General features: G+C 41.3%; 1 protein-coding gene across 5 annotated transcripts in view; it reads left to right on the forward strand.

Moving 5' to 3' along the window:
- grid2ipb (glutamate receptor, ionotropic, delta 2 (Grid2) interacting protein, b) overlaps nt 1-18,198 on the forward strand; it is a 49,497-nt gene extending 31,299 nt beyond the window's left edge. For all 5 annotated transcript variants that reach the window (XM_042397442.1, XM_042397446.1, XM_042397443.1 and 2 more), the window contains 19 exons: nt 1,711-1,863; nt 1,991-2,146; nt 3,002-3,153; nt 3,409-3,543; nt 6,195-6,280; nt 6,462-6,612; nt 7,132-7,433; nt 8,052-8,096; nt 8,783-9,538; nt 10,254-10,406; nt 10,876-10,963; nt 11,519-11,596; nt 14,048-14,244; nt 14,326-14,481; nt 14,567-14,653; nt 14,738-14,867; nt 15,293-15,411; nt 15,913-16,077; nt 16,369-18,198. In XM_042397442.1, the coding sequence (XP_042253376.1) occupies nt 1,711-1,863; nt 1,991-2,146; nt 3,002-3,153; nt 3,409-3,543; nt 6,195-6,280; nt 6,462-6,612; nt 7,132-7,433; nt 8,052-8,096; nt 8,783-9,538; nt 10,254-10,406; nt 10,876-10,963; nt 11,519-11,596; nt 14,048-14,244; nt 14,326-14,481; nt 14,567-14,653; nt 14,738-14,867; nt 15,293-15,411; nt 15,913-16,077; nt 16,369-16,440 (3,181 nt within the window). In that variant the 3' untranslated portion in view covers nt 16,441-18,198. The remainder of the gene's footprint in view (nt 1-1,710; nt 1,864-1,990; nt 2,147-3,001; nt 3,154-3,408; nt 3,544-6,194; nt 6,281-6,461; nt 6,613-7,131; nt 7,434-8,051; nt 8,097-8,782; nt 9,539-10,253; nt 10,407-10,875; nt 10,964-11,518; nt 11,597-14,047; nt 14,245-14,325; nt 14,482-14,566; nt 14,654-14,737; nt 14,868-15,292; nt 15,412-15,912; nt 16,078-16,368) is intronic.
- The last annotated feature ends 28 nt before the right edge of the window (nt 18,199-18,226 follow it).

Genomic DNA, 18,226 nt, shown 5'->3' on the forward strand with positions numbered 1-18,226 from the left:
TTATTAGCAGTAGTAGTAGTAGTATTTTGTCTTCGCCTACTGTCCAAGTTCTTGAACTTAGGCTGTAAATTTAGAGATATCAGGGCTTGTTTCTCTATAGGAAAAGCTATCTGGTGACATTTATTCTCACTCAGTATGAGAAACAGCTTCCACAGTTCCACAGTACCAGATAATCCACCACAGAGCAAATGAAGCTGTTATTTGGTTTTGTCATAGAACTGTGTCATCATTATTTCACCATTTTTTAGATTAAAAAAAAAAAAAAAATCTACTTCCTCTTCAGGAGAAAATGGATGTGTCATCCAGGAATAAACCCTCAAAAATATGTCACTATACAAAATGTATTATCACATTTAATATCTCTCCTTATTTGGGAGCCAGAATGGAAGGGAAACTTTATAGTAGAAACAAGTACAATTTACAAAAACCTAATTTCATTATAAAGCTAATTTGGGGCAAAACACATGGACAGATGTGCTGTAAATAGGCTGAGCAGTTTGGCATTTGGGGGGAAATACATCAAATTATTTGCTTTCTTGCCTAGAGTTAACTGAGAAGATCGATACCAAGAGTGGTATCGATCTTCTCAACTAACTCTCAGCAAGACACACGTGAGCATAAGTTGTGGGAGTCGTCATAGTTGTTTTGTGGACTTAACAACTTCTTGACCTTCTACCTTCTACTGGATTTCAGAGAGCAAGTGTGGGAGTGGAGATAAGAAATTCAGCGCTGATGAAATTGAATTGTACCTATATGCGCTCAGCAAATACAGTATATCAACCAATATATCAGCCAATATATTCAATGCTGTGAGAAGAAACAGTGTTAGTCATCCTGCCCCCCCGATAGCCATGTGAAGGGATGGCTCACAGCGCTGTTCCCATGGCTGCCTGATGTACTGATTTGATGGGCGCTGTATAATTTTGCTGCGCTCCCTGATTACACGGTGCTGCAGCAGTAGGAGGTGATCGGGAAAACAGTGGGAGTTGTTCAGCAGAGAGAGAGAAAGAAAATACAAGTACAAGATATGTGTAGGCATTCAGTGTAGTGTTTACATAGAAAGCATAAGTTAATCAGTTTGTTGAAATCATACAGTACATGGCTTTGACTTGTCAGTACAGTCCATCTGATGTAAAATAAAGAATGGTCTAACTTTCTGTACCATGAATATAACAATTAACAATGAATTGAGTCTTACAAGGACTCTGACAAGGACTTATATCTCTTGTCACTGCGTTGCCGTGCAGACTCATAGCCAAGAATCAACACATTTCACAGTCTGACTTTCTGCTTTCACGGATTAATGTTTATTCCTCTGGCAAATTTACACAATCACAAAATAAATGTGAGCAGTAGGAAAGCAGAAAAAACATATTTCTGCATGTTTATTTTTTTATGCTTTTTTTTAATCTGTGCTTTTTTTTAAAAATTATTTTTTGACTCTAAAAATTCTGTAGTTATAACAAGGAAAAAAAGAATTACTGTTTGGTTTTACTGGTTACAACCGGTAGACTTATGCTACATGTTCACAAGCCAAAAATGGTTAGGAACTCAATGTTACATGATTCAATTTGTTAGAAGTCTTGCAGTAGATAACATAATGCTTATTTGACTTCAATCCATCTGCATTATATACTATAGTTAAAGTCAATCAACTCTTTCTCGCTCCATCATTTCATTACATTCCACTTTCTTGTTTTCTCTCTGTAGGAACTGTTCGCATGAGAAGGTGGTGTCCATGCTGCAGGGCAGTGGGGCGATGCCCACTCTGGTTGTAGAGGAAGGTCCATCTGACTACTCCTCTGACCAAACAGACCCAGAGGAATCTCCCAGCCTGGCTCCCACCACGTTACCGCGATCCAAGTGAGTAGACAAGAAACCTGACATTTTGAGTTGACATTATCAGTAGTTCATGGTCTGCTGAGACTAAGAAACTAATATCAGAACGGCCTTTCTATTATGATAATGTTCCATTGTGCCCACTGTGCAGGTCTCCAGCCCTCAGTTCTCTCCAGTGGGTGGCTGAGATTCTTCCACCAAGCATCAAAGTCCACGGGCGGACATTCAGCCAGCAGCTGGACCACCTGCTGACCATCCAGGAGAGGTACACCGTCTGCAAGGCCCTGGAGACCTTCTTCCAGCACAGGTCAGTGGGATGGAGGGAACAAGAGGGTCAATAAACAGACAAACATTTTGGGAATATTAGAAATTCTGATGGAACTTCCCAAAATCCAAGAACAAAGCCTTCCCAATGCTTCTGGCATCAAACAGTCACAGCATGATTCATAACATGTTTAATAATCATTATAATCATCTTCATCATCTTTCAAATACTCTGACAGGAAACATCACTGCACTTTTGGGGGTTGGCCGCTACCAAGAGAGTTTTCAGCATCTGTCAAACCATCTTTGCAGTAACAAAGATATTATCTAGCTAGCTTACAGTGACAAGTAGTGAAAGAAAATCAGCCGTTGCCTGGGAAACTGTTTTTTTTTTTACTGTACACTATATATGAGGCAGTGCAGGCAAAATGCAGGCAGGAGACAGAGGTGGAGTAAGGAATGAGCAATGTGAAAACAAATAACATACCTAAGCAGGAAGTTTGTAAATCCCATTAGGCACTGATAGTATTTAAGAGATGGATGGGGAATTAGCGTTGCTGATGAGGAAAATATCAGGAATCAGTATTGTTTGCGCTTTTTTTTCTTCTGATGCAAACATGTGATGCAGCAGGATTAAAATAAAAATACCAATTAAATTCTACTGTAAATACATACAGGAAAACACTTGAAGGCATAAACTGCTGTCCTCCCACTTTTTGATAATCTGTTTTCATCCTCTACCACATTCTCAGCTATATTTCTCATTATAGATGCAGAGAATATACATCTAAGCTAAATCCTCACGTTGAATGACAATCAGTTACCCAGAGCTGCACACGGGTTGGTTATATAAAGATAACGTGTATGTTTACTGGGATTTTGTGTGTTTGTTTTGCAGGAATGTGGACACCCTGATTGTAGATGTGTTTCCAGTGTTAGACACCCCGGCCAAGCAACTGATCTGGCAGTTCATCTACCAGCTTCTGACCTACGACGAACAGGAACGCTGCCAGGGCAAGCTGTCACGTTTCCTGGGTATCAAGAGCAATGGTGAGCCAAAACACACAATGTGGGGATTATCTGCATTTTGGAGGGAAACTCTGAATACAAACATGAGCAAGCAATCATTTAGATGCTTGACTGCTTTGAAAAAACAGCGTGACTTTACCCAAAGCATGATCTTACTGTTTGATGTAGATATTCTGTATGTCATATACAGTCCATATATACCATCAAGAGTTCAAGCCTGACTTCTTCTCTATTTACACCATCATTCCTGTGTATTTTTCTGTGTTTGTTTTGCAGCTGTGTTGGAACCTGACGCAGGTCCAGAGCACCACCGGCGGAGCAGCTCTATGCGCGTGACGGGGACGTCATACCGCAGCAGCATCCGAGAGAGGAGCTCTGATGACTGCATCATCGGGACTCACCTGGGAATGGGTATGTTGCTCATAAAAACAACAACATGGGCTGACAAAACACTTCAAATTCAAGGTCCACTTACTAGCTTTTTCAAGGGTTTTCATCTGTATCACATGGTCATTAGCGGATGAAGTTTGTGCAGTAGTCACAAAGATGGATCTGATGAGCACTTTTAGGATTTCTCATCTGTGTTAAAGGGCTTAAAGTGGCAATCTCGAAGATCTCTGTTTCGTTCTCTTTGGCGGCACCATATGGCGATAAGTGGTAATTGCAGGTGTTTTGTTCTTTTGCGCGGATAACTTTAATAAATTAACGAGTAACATAACAAGTGTAGCTGTTGTCAACTTGAGTACTTCACCTGGTTCACTGTCTCTCCTCTGCTGCGCTGTGTGCAGCACACACACACACACACAAGCGCGACCATAAATGACCTAATTTATGTGCACTTGTTTCATTTAAGCTCAGTGTGAGACTCTCTACTGCGTTTTGCTGTCTCCTCTGCTCTGAGGAGCACTGAGGGGCAGGGCTCAGCCCTCTGTGTGTGTGCTGCACACACAGCGCAGCACAGGAGAGACAGTTACTGTACGTGCAATAAAAGCTTCGCGAGTAAAAAGCCGTTAAGAGTAAACTTTTCAAAAAAAATAAGCCACTTCACACACAATGAAGGAAGAGTGAGTATGTTGTATTAGCTCCGCTGATTTGAATGCATGGCAGGAAAGACACCATTGACACAAAGTTCACAATAATCATACTCTTTGATAATACTGCAAATGCAAGGACTTTCACCAGGGGACCATAGGCTCAATAACCATTGTGTTACCTCATTCGGTGATAGATAGTGACGTAACAGATATTTATTAAAATGAAAATCTGCGGAAATCTTCGAGATTGTCACTTTATAGTTAAGCATGAAAGTTCATTCTTGACCTTGGAAATAGAAGTTTGACAATCTCAACTCAAGGTCCACTTACTAGCTACGAGGAGCTTTCATGGTCTTCTTAGACACTGTGTGATACAGAGCTTTCAACCATATGTAAGGGATCAGGGTGATTCAAGATTCAAGTCCTGCATCACCCTGTCGGGGTTCTTTTCACATAATGACCCACTCGCTGTACATTATCCCGCTTATTACATGGCTATTTACTAAAGAAATCCATAATCTGACCTAATATATTGATTTAAAAATGATTTTATTGATTTAAAAATGATTTTATTGCTTCCATTAAAAAAAGTCTGTTAGCTTCTACGGTTGGAACTGCGTGCATAGCAACGTAAATATCTATGAAAGCTCTGTAGCCTTCTGAAGATTATGACGTTTCTGTCATTCATCTGTTTCCTTCTTGCCCGGGCTTTGTAGTTGACACACTTGGAAACACAATTGTTACTAATGTTACAACTGGTAACTTGGTAATTTTACCGGACTTCTTTCTGCAGATTGACATGATTGGATATGGTCATCCAGAGACTATGACCAGAACTGCGTCCTTAGCAACGGTCTATTATTCATTGTAGCAGTCTGCTATTCAGAAATAACAGACCGTAGAATGCCGTAATTGACCAATGAGAATCAAGTATTCAACAAAGCCATGTAATTATGCTAAATATTATTGAGTGTGTCTTGACTTTTGACCTGACACTCAACTCCAAACAGTTTTAGACTTTGATCCCACTCTTCAACCAATCACAGAAATGCACCCACTAACAAACATTAAGTATATTTCAGGTGGATTCTGTATTGTAGCTAGCGCCCTTATTTACACTGTCTCCAAGTATCAAACAAGTGGTACCCAATCCCACAAACCCAAGAGGGAAGCACTAAAGCATGAATTGTCACTGGTCACTTGCGATCAGAGGAGGAATTTAGTTGTGTAGAAGGAGCAGCTTGAATAAAACTTTGTTTACCCCACAGTCTGCCACTCTGAGAAATTCATTTAAATCTCACTATGTAAATGCCTGCCTTTTACTCAACAACTACAAAATAAGCATGTATTATTGTTTGGAAAAACTGGTATTTTTTGTACAGCTTTGTTTTGAAAGCCACTGTATGTTTATTGAAGCCACCTCTTCAATATTAATTCAATATTATTGCATCATTGTTTAAGTTGGAGTTCCCGGACATACGAGGAAAATCTGGGTAAAGACAATAAATGAGTCCTCCTTCAGCAGTCACTATACTAACAATGTTACCTTGAGCACCTTGAACTGCTCAGAGCTTAGTCATATGAAGCCGTGTTATGTAATAAGTGCATTTGTCAGCTCCCAGGTGGGAATGAGTGTAATTGTTAAAACGTGCAGGAGGCTGTTGCTGAAAAAGATGTGTGTATCCTCTATGGATACTCGAGGGTGAAATAAGAGAAAAAAATGTCATCACCAGTTCATACATTAACTCCATACGCAGCTGCCTTTGCTTTCAATAAGATCCCAAAGCTATCAGTTCAAAAGCACATATTTATTTCCAGCTAAGGCTTTTTCAGGCTTCAGATATTTCATTCATGGGTTCCCCTGTTTTCCATTGCCATTGCTAACTCCTGTTCCTGGAGCCAAGCTTGTGCCTTTTGCTCCTCCACGCTGTTCTGCTTTGCTTCATCCTCTCTCCCTCTTAGCTGGAGGTGGATGGAAGGAGGAGGCTTATGTCCTTGTGTCACTGTTCATGCTTTATTGTGCTTTAGGAATTCATGTCGATGAATCTGGCAGCCCGGAGGAGAGGCAGTCAGGAGATGGAACCTCCTTCCCGGAGTCCCCTGACCTCAATCATGTAGGTATAACTGCAGCTTTTCAGCGCCCTAGCAACTCAACAACTGGCATTATGAGTGCTAGTTATGTTATCTGTGCTCTCTGGTCTCACATTATTTGAAGGTCTATAAAGCAGCAGGCCTTCAAAGTAAGTGTACCACAGAGACTATGTGTTAACCAGCTGATCATGCCTCCATTCATAGATGACAGGTGTGTACACGGAGCTGGAGAACGTGTACGCAGGGAAGAGTGTGTCTCCGCTGCACGGTGACTCCTCAGCGGAGCCCGAGGGCCCGGGACAGACTGAGGCCTACGGGCGCTCTCTCTCCCCCCTCACACTCCCCCCTCTCACAGGTACTCTGGGGCTGACACACATACCCAAACACTCAATTGCATGCACACACACACACAATCCACACATGCTTTCAGACACATGCTTTCATCAATGGTTCAGAGCCATTTGCCATCTGGACCCAATGTCTTTTCAGAAGGAATTATTGAAGTCAGATATAGTATTTAGCAAAAACTGCATAATTTTGGGCCTGGATGGCACATGACTGATGACATGCTCATGTGGATGTTTACACGAGTTAAACAAGAATCTGGTGTGAGCATGGCTTAAGAACCACTGATTTTTGAATGTGTTTGAGTTATAACTCATTCAAATTCTACAATCTATATGTGCATATAAGCATGCAATTTATCTTTTTGTTGCCATGGGAACCTCTCAAACCAAATGATCCTTCAGGCGACAAGAATGTCACACAATTTCTTGAAAAAACTAAGTAGCATAAACATCTGCAGTGTGATTTTCACTGAATTAATGCTCTACACCAACAGCAGATATCTTCAGTTACTTTTTTTTTTTCAAAGGTACTCGTAAATCCGGCCTGTCCCTGACCTGGAAGGAGCCTCTCCCCACTCCTGTGTACGAGATCCACCACCAGAGCAGCGTGGACTCCAACCCTTACGTCAGCCTGGAGAGCCCCCCGGCCTCGCCTCAGCACTCGGACGGAGGTCTCAACACGCTGACCCACCGCAAGAAGCTGTTCACCTTCTCCCGCCCACCACGCAGCCGTGACACAGACAAGTTCCTGGATGCCCTGAGCGAGCAGCTGGGCCACCCGGTCACTCTGGTGGATGACTTTGTGCCCGGCGAGAACGACTATGAGGAGGTGAGGAAGACCCGCCTCCAAATAACAGCATCATCAGCTGTAGTTTTACATACACATACAGTACATGCTTTGTTTGTATATGTGTGTTAATATGCTTTTTCAAAATTTGAGCTTAGGATGTTAGTATTATAGAATATAAATGATTATTATTATTTATCATTTTTAGATACCAGTATGTTATTTCAGTTTAAATCTGACACCTTAGTATAATTACTGTAAACAGATGACATTTCATGGCACTATTATTACTTTCAGTCCCACAAAGTCTGAATTTTTGGGCTTAAGAACAGAACAGCACCCTTTCTCTGTGCATACTGCATATTTTCCATGCAATCTGATACAATTGCACACAGTGTGAGTAGCGACTGTAGAGGCCAGTAGAGACCACAGGTATTTGTGGTAATTATACTAATGTCTCATAGTTACTGTGGTACTGCATTTTTGGTGCTAAAATGTTACATATAGTGTCATTAATAGATAATCTTACTGTCTGTGCATTTGCTTATTATCAAATAATAAGCAAATTCACATTTGGAAGTAATGACGTTGTAGTGTTGCATGTTGACATTAGAGTAGCTCTAATGTGTGCTACAATGAACACTTGTGTTACATGAACAGATATATCAAGGTGGTTGTCATGGTTTCAGAAGAAGAGGTGTGCCTGTAAGTAAAACATGATTAAACTACTCGGTCATACAGTAGAGTCTAATTATGCCTGCCTGCTCCTGACTAGAGATCTAAGGTTATAATAAGGTGCTTGCTGAAGTTAATTCATCAAACAAACATGATGACAGTGTTGTCGGGGTGGTTTTGTGTTTGTCTTCAGAAATGGGGAGAGTAGCACTCAGTGTGACAGCTTTTAAAAGGCTATTTACCTTTTTAGATTTGTTTCCAGTGTTTAACAGCAAACTTATCACATTATGTACATTTCTTGTGTTCCATACCATAGATAGGGTAGGTACTAATCATATTTAAGTGCATGTGTTTTAAAATCACATAGTTTAGAAGGTTTTTATTTTCTTTTATTCTATTTTGTTGCTTTTTATGGCATTTTTGTCCCATAAGCAGGTAAAAAAAATAATAAATTTTGCACTTTTACAATTAACATAAGTTTTACTATTAAAGCATTTAGTTGACAGCTTTTTTTAATGAGGTGCAGCAGATTAAGTTTCTGTTTCTAGATATCCAACAGTGCACGTAACAAATATTCAGAGCCTAAATGAGCCTAAAAATAACTAGAATCACAGCAGATTTACAGCATATTGATAAGCAAGAGTGTAAAACTAAGAAGAGTTAGGATCCTCTTTTAAATTTCAGAAGGTCTGATTGTGTAGCTCTCTCCCCTCCAGATGAGTTTCCAGGATGAACAGGACCTGGGGTTCATGCCTCGACAGCTCAGCAGCGCCAGCAGTGAGGATCACAGTAGCAGCGACGAGGCTTCCTCTCCCACCTACTCCTCAGGCTCTGAACACATCCCACCACCGCCCACCCAGAGCCCCCCACCTCCCCCGCCCTTCCAGTCCATGATACCCCCTCCTCTCCAGTTCACCGACCCCCTGCCGCCCATCCGCTTCTCCCCGGAGCACATCCCCCGCAGCCGGATGCCCTTCCAGCCCCACCACCCCATCATCCCTCCTCCCCCACCCCCTCCCAGGACCCTCCTGTCCAGCCGCTCTCCTCTACACAAGGTGGTCCACACCACAGAGGAAGCGGAGAAGACTCACCAGCGCTTCCAGGCCACTTCCACCCGGCTCTCGCACGGCCACACCACCCTGGCCTGCACTACTCTGCGCTCGTCCCAGCCGTCCCGCCCCAGCTACCTCCCACGGCAGCTCAGCCAGCCCCAGCCTATCCGCCAGCCGTCCCCCCAGCCCTCCCCTCAGGTGCTGAGGCCGAGCCACCTCGTCCTCCAAAGGCACCACCAGCTCCACCACCAACACAGCTACCAGGGCCCGCTACCGCCGTCCCTGGAGGATCACAGCCCATCCCAGACCCAAGGCCCCACGGCCTCCTCACTGCTCTCCCAGCCTCCGGCCTCTCACTCCTCCCTCCCCACCCACACTAAGACCTATGAAACCCTGCGATCGGAGCACAAGTCACCGCAGGTAACATCTGCATTTTTGGGACTGTAGCTAATCTGTTCATCTAAAAAATGTGATGAGGACAGTTTCATTTTTTCACTTTTAGATTTATTCATCTGGAATGAAACATTAAATTGTATTATCTCTCAGAAAATGTATAAAAGATGACAACACAGAGAGGTACAGTGCAGCAGTACTACAGCAATGAGTGCCTAGCAACAGATAGAAAAAAAAGAAGTGGCATCATGCAGGCTACCACTCCGACTAAAGTTCTTGAGCTGTCTTTGGAAAATAGAAGACCTTCTTAAGATTTGACAGAATAGACAACTTTTTAGCAATTCACCCACTCTTTGCTTCTGTCACAGATTCCACACAGACATCAGAAAGGCACGATGAAAATAACTCTCAAATATCTGCCTATTTTTAAAAAGAAATGAGCTAGAAGGTACATCTCAAGCAGACAGTTTCAGCTCAAACATCAGCACACAGTCTTCAGAGTGATCACATCTACAGTTGAGCTGTCTTAGGTCCAAGTCTAACTGGACATTCACTGTGTTTGCTGCAAGTGATGGAGAATATACTGTATGAACAACTCATGTTTACCTAAATTTTGTCACGTGGCATCCCTTGAGGTTTTGGAAAGCAGAGGGGAACAAGACAACTGATTGTTGTACACGTTACATACAAGAACAATATTCTATTCCCCTATTGAGAATATCTTGTTTGATCATCCTTCAAGGCACCCCCGCCTCCACCTCCACCCCTGCCCCCACCCTGTGACCCGCCTCCGCTGCCCAAGCCAGGCCACCACGCTTCGGACACCAACCACATGAGCGTGAAGAGGCTGCGCTGGGAGCAGGTGGAGAACTCTGAGGGCACCATATGGGGTCAGGTGAGTGGTGAGCTCTTATTCTCAAATGCAGTAAATAAAATAAACAATAAATGACACTTGAGAATAATTTTGATACGAATCACATTTGTGGTTTATTGAACCGTGGTAACTGAACTAAAAGTAAAACCTCTTGGTGTGAAATTGTAACCTCACCTGTGAGTCTTCCCACCTTGCCTGTGAGTTTTCTCACTCCACCTACTTGCCATACTTGGAAAAACCTACTCATCTGTTCTGTTGTGTCTCTGATGAGTCATCGGAGCAAAAATCTTTTTTTTTGTAAATAGAATACATGCTGCTTATATTTACCAAAATGTCCTACTCTACAACCCTTTCAGACATGGATAAAGTCTGATATTTGCACTTGTGTAGAACACTGTCTTTAAAACATATTTTTAGACATCTACTTATAGGTTACAAAACCTTGACTGTGCCTTTGGAGAGTACAGAGCGTGTCCTTGTCTATGTTTAGCTCGGCGAGGATTCAGACTACGACAAGCTCACTGACATGGTGAAATACTTGGATCTCGATCTGCACTTTGGTACTCAACGCAGATCCAGTAAGTTATGCACATCTAATCACTATTTAATCTACTGCATCATCATCACTAGCATGTCATATGTTTGTGTACATCATGCTCAGTATGACATAGTATTTGTTTATGAATCCTACTTCATGCTGTTTGTATGAATCATAACTATAAAATAGTACATTGCATGTGAGTATATGTGTATATATATCTATTGACATCAACGTTTTGTTTGTACCTTCACAGTTATGATGTTCTCCATAATCTGCTTTGGAGCTGCTCCAATCACCTGCTCATCAAATCCATTCTCCATAAGGCACCATACTCCATTTCCCCCTCCTTTTCTCCCCTGTCTTGATAGAGTTCAGTAATAACACAGCTCTGCCAGAGAAAAACACACCTTACCGTTATCTACTGAAGATATTCTAGACAGAGCATTTTGGCCTCGAGAGAATAAAATGGCAGAGCTGTGTTATTATCCCATCAACCTGCCACATGTAGCCACTGTGTATGTGTGTTATTGATCCCTGGTGCCTGGAGAACACATCCTTACACTGTTGTTAAAATTATCAGTCTCTCCTCCAGAGCCAGCCTTCCTGCCAGAGAACTTTAAAAAGAAAGACGTGGTGGAGATTCTGTCGCATAAGAAAGCCTACAACGCATGTGAGTATGACAAGAACATGGCTGCAAGTCACACACATGTGAAAAGGCCAAGGCTCAAGCCTGTGAGACTACAGCGAAATAACAACTAAAACAGTGTTTTTGCTGTTGGTTTTGGCTTAAGTCCCAGTTTCAATTGGCAAAAACTGCCTTCTGTCTTTACATACGAGGTGCAAAACTGACTGCAAATGCAATGGTCACAACTTCACATGCATTCACTTAACTTTTAATGATTTCTGGCTCTTTTCACACAGTTTTCTTTTCTTTTCACACAACAGTCACATTGAACACTGTGTCAGCTCATTTACTGTGTGAGAATGCACAGGTAGAGGTACAGAACATTTGACTGTGTAATCAGTCTGAAGTCACATGTAAAGAAGAGACACAGCAGATTGGTTATCTGGTGTTTGCTTAAAAAGCAAAGAGTAGGAAGGAGTAGGAGAAGCAGCTGTGATGTAGGGGTGTGTGAATGAAAGGTGGAAAAATGTATTTGTTTATTTATTACAGTAGCTGTGATGTGGATGAAAGTCTATGACATGTAAATGACAGGTAAAATATGGAGCAGTAAACAGACTAAAATATGTGGATAATTTTATTTTTAGTTGTTTTTAGTTTTGTTTATCACTGCTAAAAAACTGCAGGTTTGCACTGTTTTGAAAAGAGTGAGGGTTTTTTTTCTGCAGTATATTTCTTTAATGTGATTTTATGTATGAAGAATTTTCAAGAATACAACACCTTTAGGAGCATGCATTTGCTGTTTTGCAAAAAGAAACACGGTTTTGGTGTTTGTGTCACCTAAAAACCAGGCTTTTGTTTCTAATACTGCATCTAAACAATGGAGAAAAACTGTAAAATGCACAAACCCGGCAGTTAGAGATAGAGATAGAGAAAGGGAGGGGGATGAGGGAGCGGCAGATGCAACAGCTCAGACTGCAGCAGGTGGAGGTGGAGAAGGAGTTGATATAGCTGATGTTCCACAAGAATACTGAGATAAATGTATTTGCAGCCTGTAACGCTATTTTTATGCCTGCTTTTCATATGCAGAGAATTTACCCCGCAAAACACCACCACAACTTGCACAACATTATCCTCCCTCACATGCAGATAAAATAAGGAGAGACGTACCTAATACATAAAATGATGGCTGTTGTAAGCACGATACTAAACATCCGAACATTTACTAATTGTAAGATTGCCTGGGTAAGTGACATTGTAACTAATATGTCATGTAGTGTAAATTGCAGTTTGAGCAAATGAACAAATTGATGTAAATATTTTGATTACTTTATTTTTGGTTTTGTTTATTGCCCTTACATGCATATGCGATGAGAACAGAAAGAGTAAACTGGTGTGCCTTTGCCTTGTATGAATGTCAAACTATACAAACTATAGAAAACAAGTCAAACTATAGACCACAGTATCTATATTTACAATACAGTAATACAGCAGTCATTCTTACTCTATGTCATTTCAAATACTGACTTATGTATAACAAGCTCTAGCATTGTGTGGAGAATGAGGTACAAAGTGACATTTGGTCTCCAACTAGCTGTTTATTCTGATGACGTTTAACAACAGGATGATATTAGCTCAACCACAACCAACTTCATGGTAACAAGCTCCAGAAAATACTAAAAGAAATAACTGATAACTGTTGGTTTGCACATTACAAACAAATTAGCAAAGTCATCGATATCATCGGGTGCTACACAAATTACAAAAAATTACACAAAAATATCATAACAAAAGTAGTAATTGTGAACTCATTCTGACATACATAGTACAAAAAATACACTTGACTAACAAAAACAAAGCAAAGTATTTTTAAAGGAGCTTATTACAATTCACGCTACACACAACACACCAGTCCCAGTGGGAAACTACTGTAATAAACAATATTAACAGAGAGAAATGACTAAATTGCATAATGTTAACATATAGCAGTGATCAATAAATTAATTTAGCAGTGATGATGGCCAATAAAGGCATTTTATTTTGAAATGCAACAGTGATTCAAATTGAGTAATAAACAGAAAATGTTGTGATGCTCTGATAAACTTGGTTACAATTCAAAGTCTTTTCTTTTATTAGATCTGAACTTGCTTCTTCACTGTTATGTAAATTATACCTTATTATACTGTGGATGATGGGTTCAATTCCCTGTTAAGAAGGATTTGTTCTGCAGTTATCACATCCAAAATGCAAGTTTTTTTCCCCCAGATTTTCAGTGAGTTTCATTACCAGGTTTATACTGTGATTTCAGATTTCAGAGTAAATTTGACATCAGAGAAACACAGTGAAAAATATGAAAAATACACTGGAAAATTACACATCATCGCAGGGGAGTGAAAGGTTCTTTCTGCAGTTGGGAACACGGTGATCCTAGTATGAAGTTAATGTTACTCATAATGTTTCACCCACTACCATGTAGTTTCCTCCTCCTCCTCTCTGCAGCCATCCTCATCGCCCATCTGAAGCTCTCCCCCAACGAGCTGCGACAGGTCTTGATGAACATGACCACTGACCGTCTGGAGCCGGCGCACATCAAGCAGCTGCTGCTCTATGCCCCCGACGACGACGAGGTCAAACAGTACGAGCTGTTTGAGCAAGACCCGGCCAAACTGAGCGAGCCAGACCAGTTCATTTTCCAGGTACAGAAAGAAAATTCAGAGAGGCCAAAGTTGTAAAAATCAAGATGGAATGGTGTAATTTAAGTGTTTTGTGTGTTTCAGATGCTGATGGTGCCTGAGTATAAGACCCGTCTGCGGAGCCTCCACTTCAAGACAACTCTGCAAGAGAGGACGGAGGAGATGAAAGTCGCGTACGACTACATCTACAAGGCTTCAGTGGAGCTGAAGACCAGCAAGAAACTGGCCAAAATCCTTGAGGTGAAAATCCACTAGAGGTGAAATTAATATAACGGCATCATTCTATATGGATTCAGTGGTTAATAAGATATTTTTTTGCCCACAGTTTGTTCTTGCAATGGGGAATTACTTGAACAACGGCCAGCCCAAGAGCCACAGGACAACCAGTTTTAAGATTAACTTCCTGACTGAGGTACAGCATGTGCGCCTGTGCTTTAACCATGTTCTTGGTTTTTAGTCTCTGGAGGATTGTTCATTCTCTCCGTCTTTCTTGCAGCTAAGCACAACCAAAACAGTAGACGGGAAATCCACCTTTCTCCACATTCTGGCCAAGTCTCTGTGCCAACATTTCCCTGAGCTGCTCAACTTTTCCAGAGACCTTACAACAGTTCCTCTGGCAGCCAAGGGTACGATGATGTTACAGCAGAAGCGCTTTAACTCTGCTTTCCTTCCGCAGGAACATTTTGTAGCAGAATGTGGTCGTTCCATCCTGTCAAATGATAATTTCTGTATACTGTAGTACACAGTGTGCCGATGTCACAGCTGGGCTTGCATACTTGACTAAAAGCATCAAATTTAATGCAGATTTATGCCTTTTTTGTTCAAATTGCTGTTTTAAGGTACAGTATGTTTTTCTGTTAACCCAAGATAATAGCTTGCATATTTTAATTTGACATTTTCAAGTTGTTCTGCAGACTGCAGGTTGTTAAAATATCATGTGCTCTCACTTGTGGACAGACATCAACACATTTCCTTGTTGCTATTTTACAATCATTAGACCATTCATTACTGTTCTGGCAACTCTTCACCTCACTCCTTCTGATTTGTCCAGTGAACCAAAGGGCCATCACAGCAGAGCTGAGTGACCTTCACTCAACCATCCAGGACATCAGGACGGCCTGTCTGAAGATCCCGCCCACCTCTGAGGACCACTTTGCCTCTGTCATGAGCGTACGTTAACAGCTGATACACTTCAAACATAAAGAAATTTGTGGGTTTTTGAAAGCCACTACAGATATTTTAGAAGCCGCTGATTGATAATATTTTGCTCGATTCGTATCTTTTGGACATTTTATGCCAAAAAATGAACTTTGACTACAGACTTATGCATTATATGATTGTTTTTAGCACCAATATCCTGACTTTTAGTCCTTAGTATGGGTCCAGCTCCAAAAACATCCTACATTTCCCATAATCCATTTTGATAGCATCTTCTGTTAAATCCTCCATACATGCCCACATCTTTCCACACCTACAGTTTGTCATGCAGACTTGTACATTTGTAGTCTCCAAGCCCAAGCTGACATAACCCTGATGACATCACTGTGACATCATCAGGGCTACTGAAAGCTCCTCCAGAGCCACAGAAGACAGAGTGACAAGTAAACTGTCTTTGATGTGTAAAATCAGTGGAGTGCCCCTTTTAAATGTTTGACCTACTGCACCTTACAGAGCTTTCTGGAGAACAGCCACCCTGCGATCCAGTCTCTTGAGTCTCTGCAGACCCGAGCAATGGAGGAGTTCTCCAAGGTGGCCTCCTACTTCGGAGAGGACAGCAAGTCCTCCAACACAGAGTCCTTTTTCGGCATATTTGCGGAGTTCATGTCCAAGTTTGAGGTGAGCTAATACCGTACTGTACTGTTTGAATGTATAGAGAGAACCAGCCAGGCTAAGTTTGACTTGCTCCTGAAAGTGTGCAGCTCATATTTTGACATACACAGCAGGTGTTGGACAGATTCAGACCTGCAAAAATAAGTACGTATGCTCTCACACAGAGTGCAGACAGCATGCAGCTAGAAAGTTATTCTGTGGAATAACCAATTGTGATCTAAATCTGGAAATATGTGCACTATTATCCAGTCAAAATGAGTATAAATCAGATCAGATTATGGGTTTGTGTTTTTGCAGAGAGCTCTCAATGAGACGCAGACCCCAGAAAACCCCAGAAGCCCCAGACTGTCTTCCCCTCTGGCCTGGTAGAAGAAAGAAATGCGAGCGGATGTCGGGCCAAACCGACAGGCCGGTCGGCTCCATTTTCAGTCTGCTCTCCAAAACCAAAGTGCCAAGATCACACACAGAGACACTCGAAACCAACGGGAAGAGAGACCACTTCATCTATAGCAAATAGAAAGAGACAAAAATGAAAATCTGTAGATAATTACAACAGTTAACGAGTGCCCCGTGTGCAGCAGTGCTGTTATTTCAGGTGCTGGGTAGAGCAGGAACATTCAGGTCTCGAAAGGTCAACAGGAACTCAACACACACTGAAGAGTTAAACCAGTTTTTTCCATTGTGAACATCTCTTTTTAACACAAGATAGAAAGATAGATACATATGAGAAACCATCCATGTACATTTAATCACTTCATTGCATCTCGATGCTGCATTAAAATGAGATGTTAGCAATGAAAACAACTGGTGTGGATATTTACAGATAAGTTGCTATGTTTATTATATGACTATATAAAGTTTATATTTTCTATCAGATCATATTTGAAAAATTGTAAAGATTAAGCGTAGATGTAGACTGACGACAGTTATCTGGTAGTTTAGTTTTACTCACTGCCTCCCATGTATTATGGGAATTTAAAACAGTCCGACATTTTGGGAAAATGATTCTATGCTTCCTGAGAGTTGGATGACAGTTAGCTTAACTTAGCTTAGCATAAAGACTGGAAACGGGGGGAAACAGCTAGCCTGGCTCTGTCCAAGGACAGCCGGACTAAAGCTCACTAACATTTTATCTTGTTTAATAATTAATCGGTACAAAAATGTGCAAGAAAATTGATTACTAGCCTACTAGCATATGCAGGACTCTTTCTTGGCCGGGAGCAGTGATTTCCCAAAGTCTTTGCTGGTTGCCCGATAACCTCATGGTGACGGCAAGACTCCAGGATGAAACAAGATCATGTTAATTAGTGAGCTTTAGCGATGCTGGGAGGTGGACTTTTTTACCTTTTGACAAAGCAAGGCTAGCTGTTTCCCTGTGTTTCCAGTCTTTATGCTAAGCTCAGCTAACTGCAACTGTAAGCTAAGCTGTAGCTTCATATTTACAGCACAGATGTGAGAGTGGTGTCAATCTTTTTATCTAACTCTCAGCAAGAAAGCAAATATATTTCCCAGAATGTCTGTTCCTTAATATTACTTCCTTTACACAGGGAGCTAAAGTCATTCACACTTTCAGCACATTTCAGATTTACATCTCTAAATTATCAATGAAAAAGTTGCATTAGCCACCTAGCTGCCAGTATACAAGAGGGTGGTCATGTTTAACTTTTGCTTCAGCTCCCTGTAACCGTGTGATCAAGGATGAAGACATTGTTATATATTTGCTTGAGCGGTTAACACTTGAGATTGCCCACTTTTGTTAGAAGCAGTGTCACAAACTCCAGCCATCACATCCCAACTGGACTCAATCCTGATCTTAAACTACCACTGAAATCTGTCCAATCACGCCAGTTTGCAGCAGATATACCAGGAATTATAGGAGCCGCAGCTGTCAGCCATTCAGCATGTTTGTTCTTCCTACGAGGACTCTCATTTATTTGCAAACCATCATTCAGAACACTTGAACAATATTGCACCTTTCACAGTGAGGTGACACCGACTACATCAGCACACCATTATATGAGATGCATTATGAAATCTGACTCATAAATCATCTGTTTCATGACGTGTGTGGGTGGAATAGTAAATCTTTTCAACAGTTAGTGTCTTTTTTTTTTTTTTTTGTCAGTACAGAAAGATAAATGCCAGCTTTTACGTG

Source organism: Thunnus maccoyii, chromosome 20, assembly GCF_910596095.1.
Source record: "Thunnus maccoyii chromosome 20, fThuMac1.1, whole genome shotgun sequence".
NCBI classification, from domain to species: domain Eukaryota; kingdom Metazoa; phylum Chordata; class Actinopteri; order Scombriformes; family Scombridae; genus Thunnus; species Thunnus maccoyii.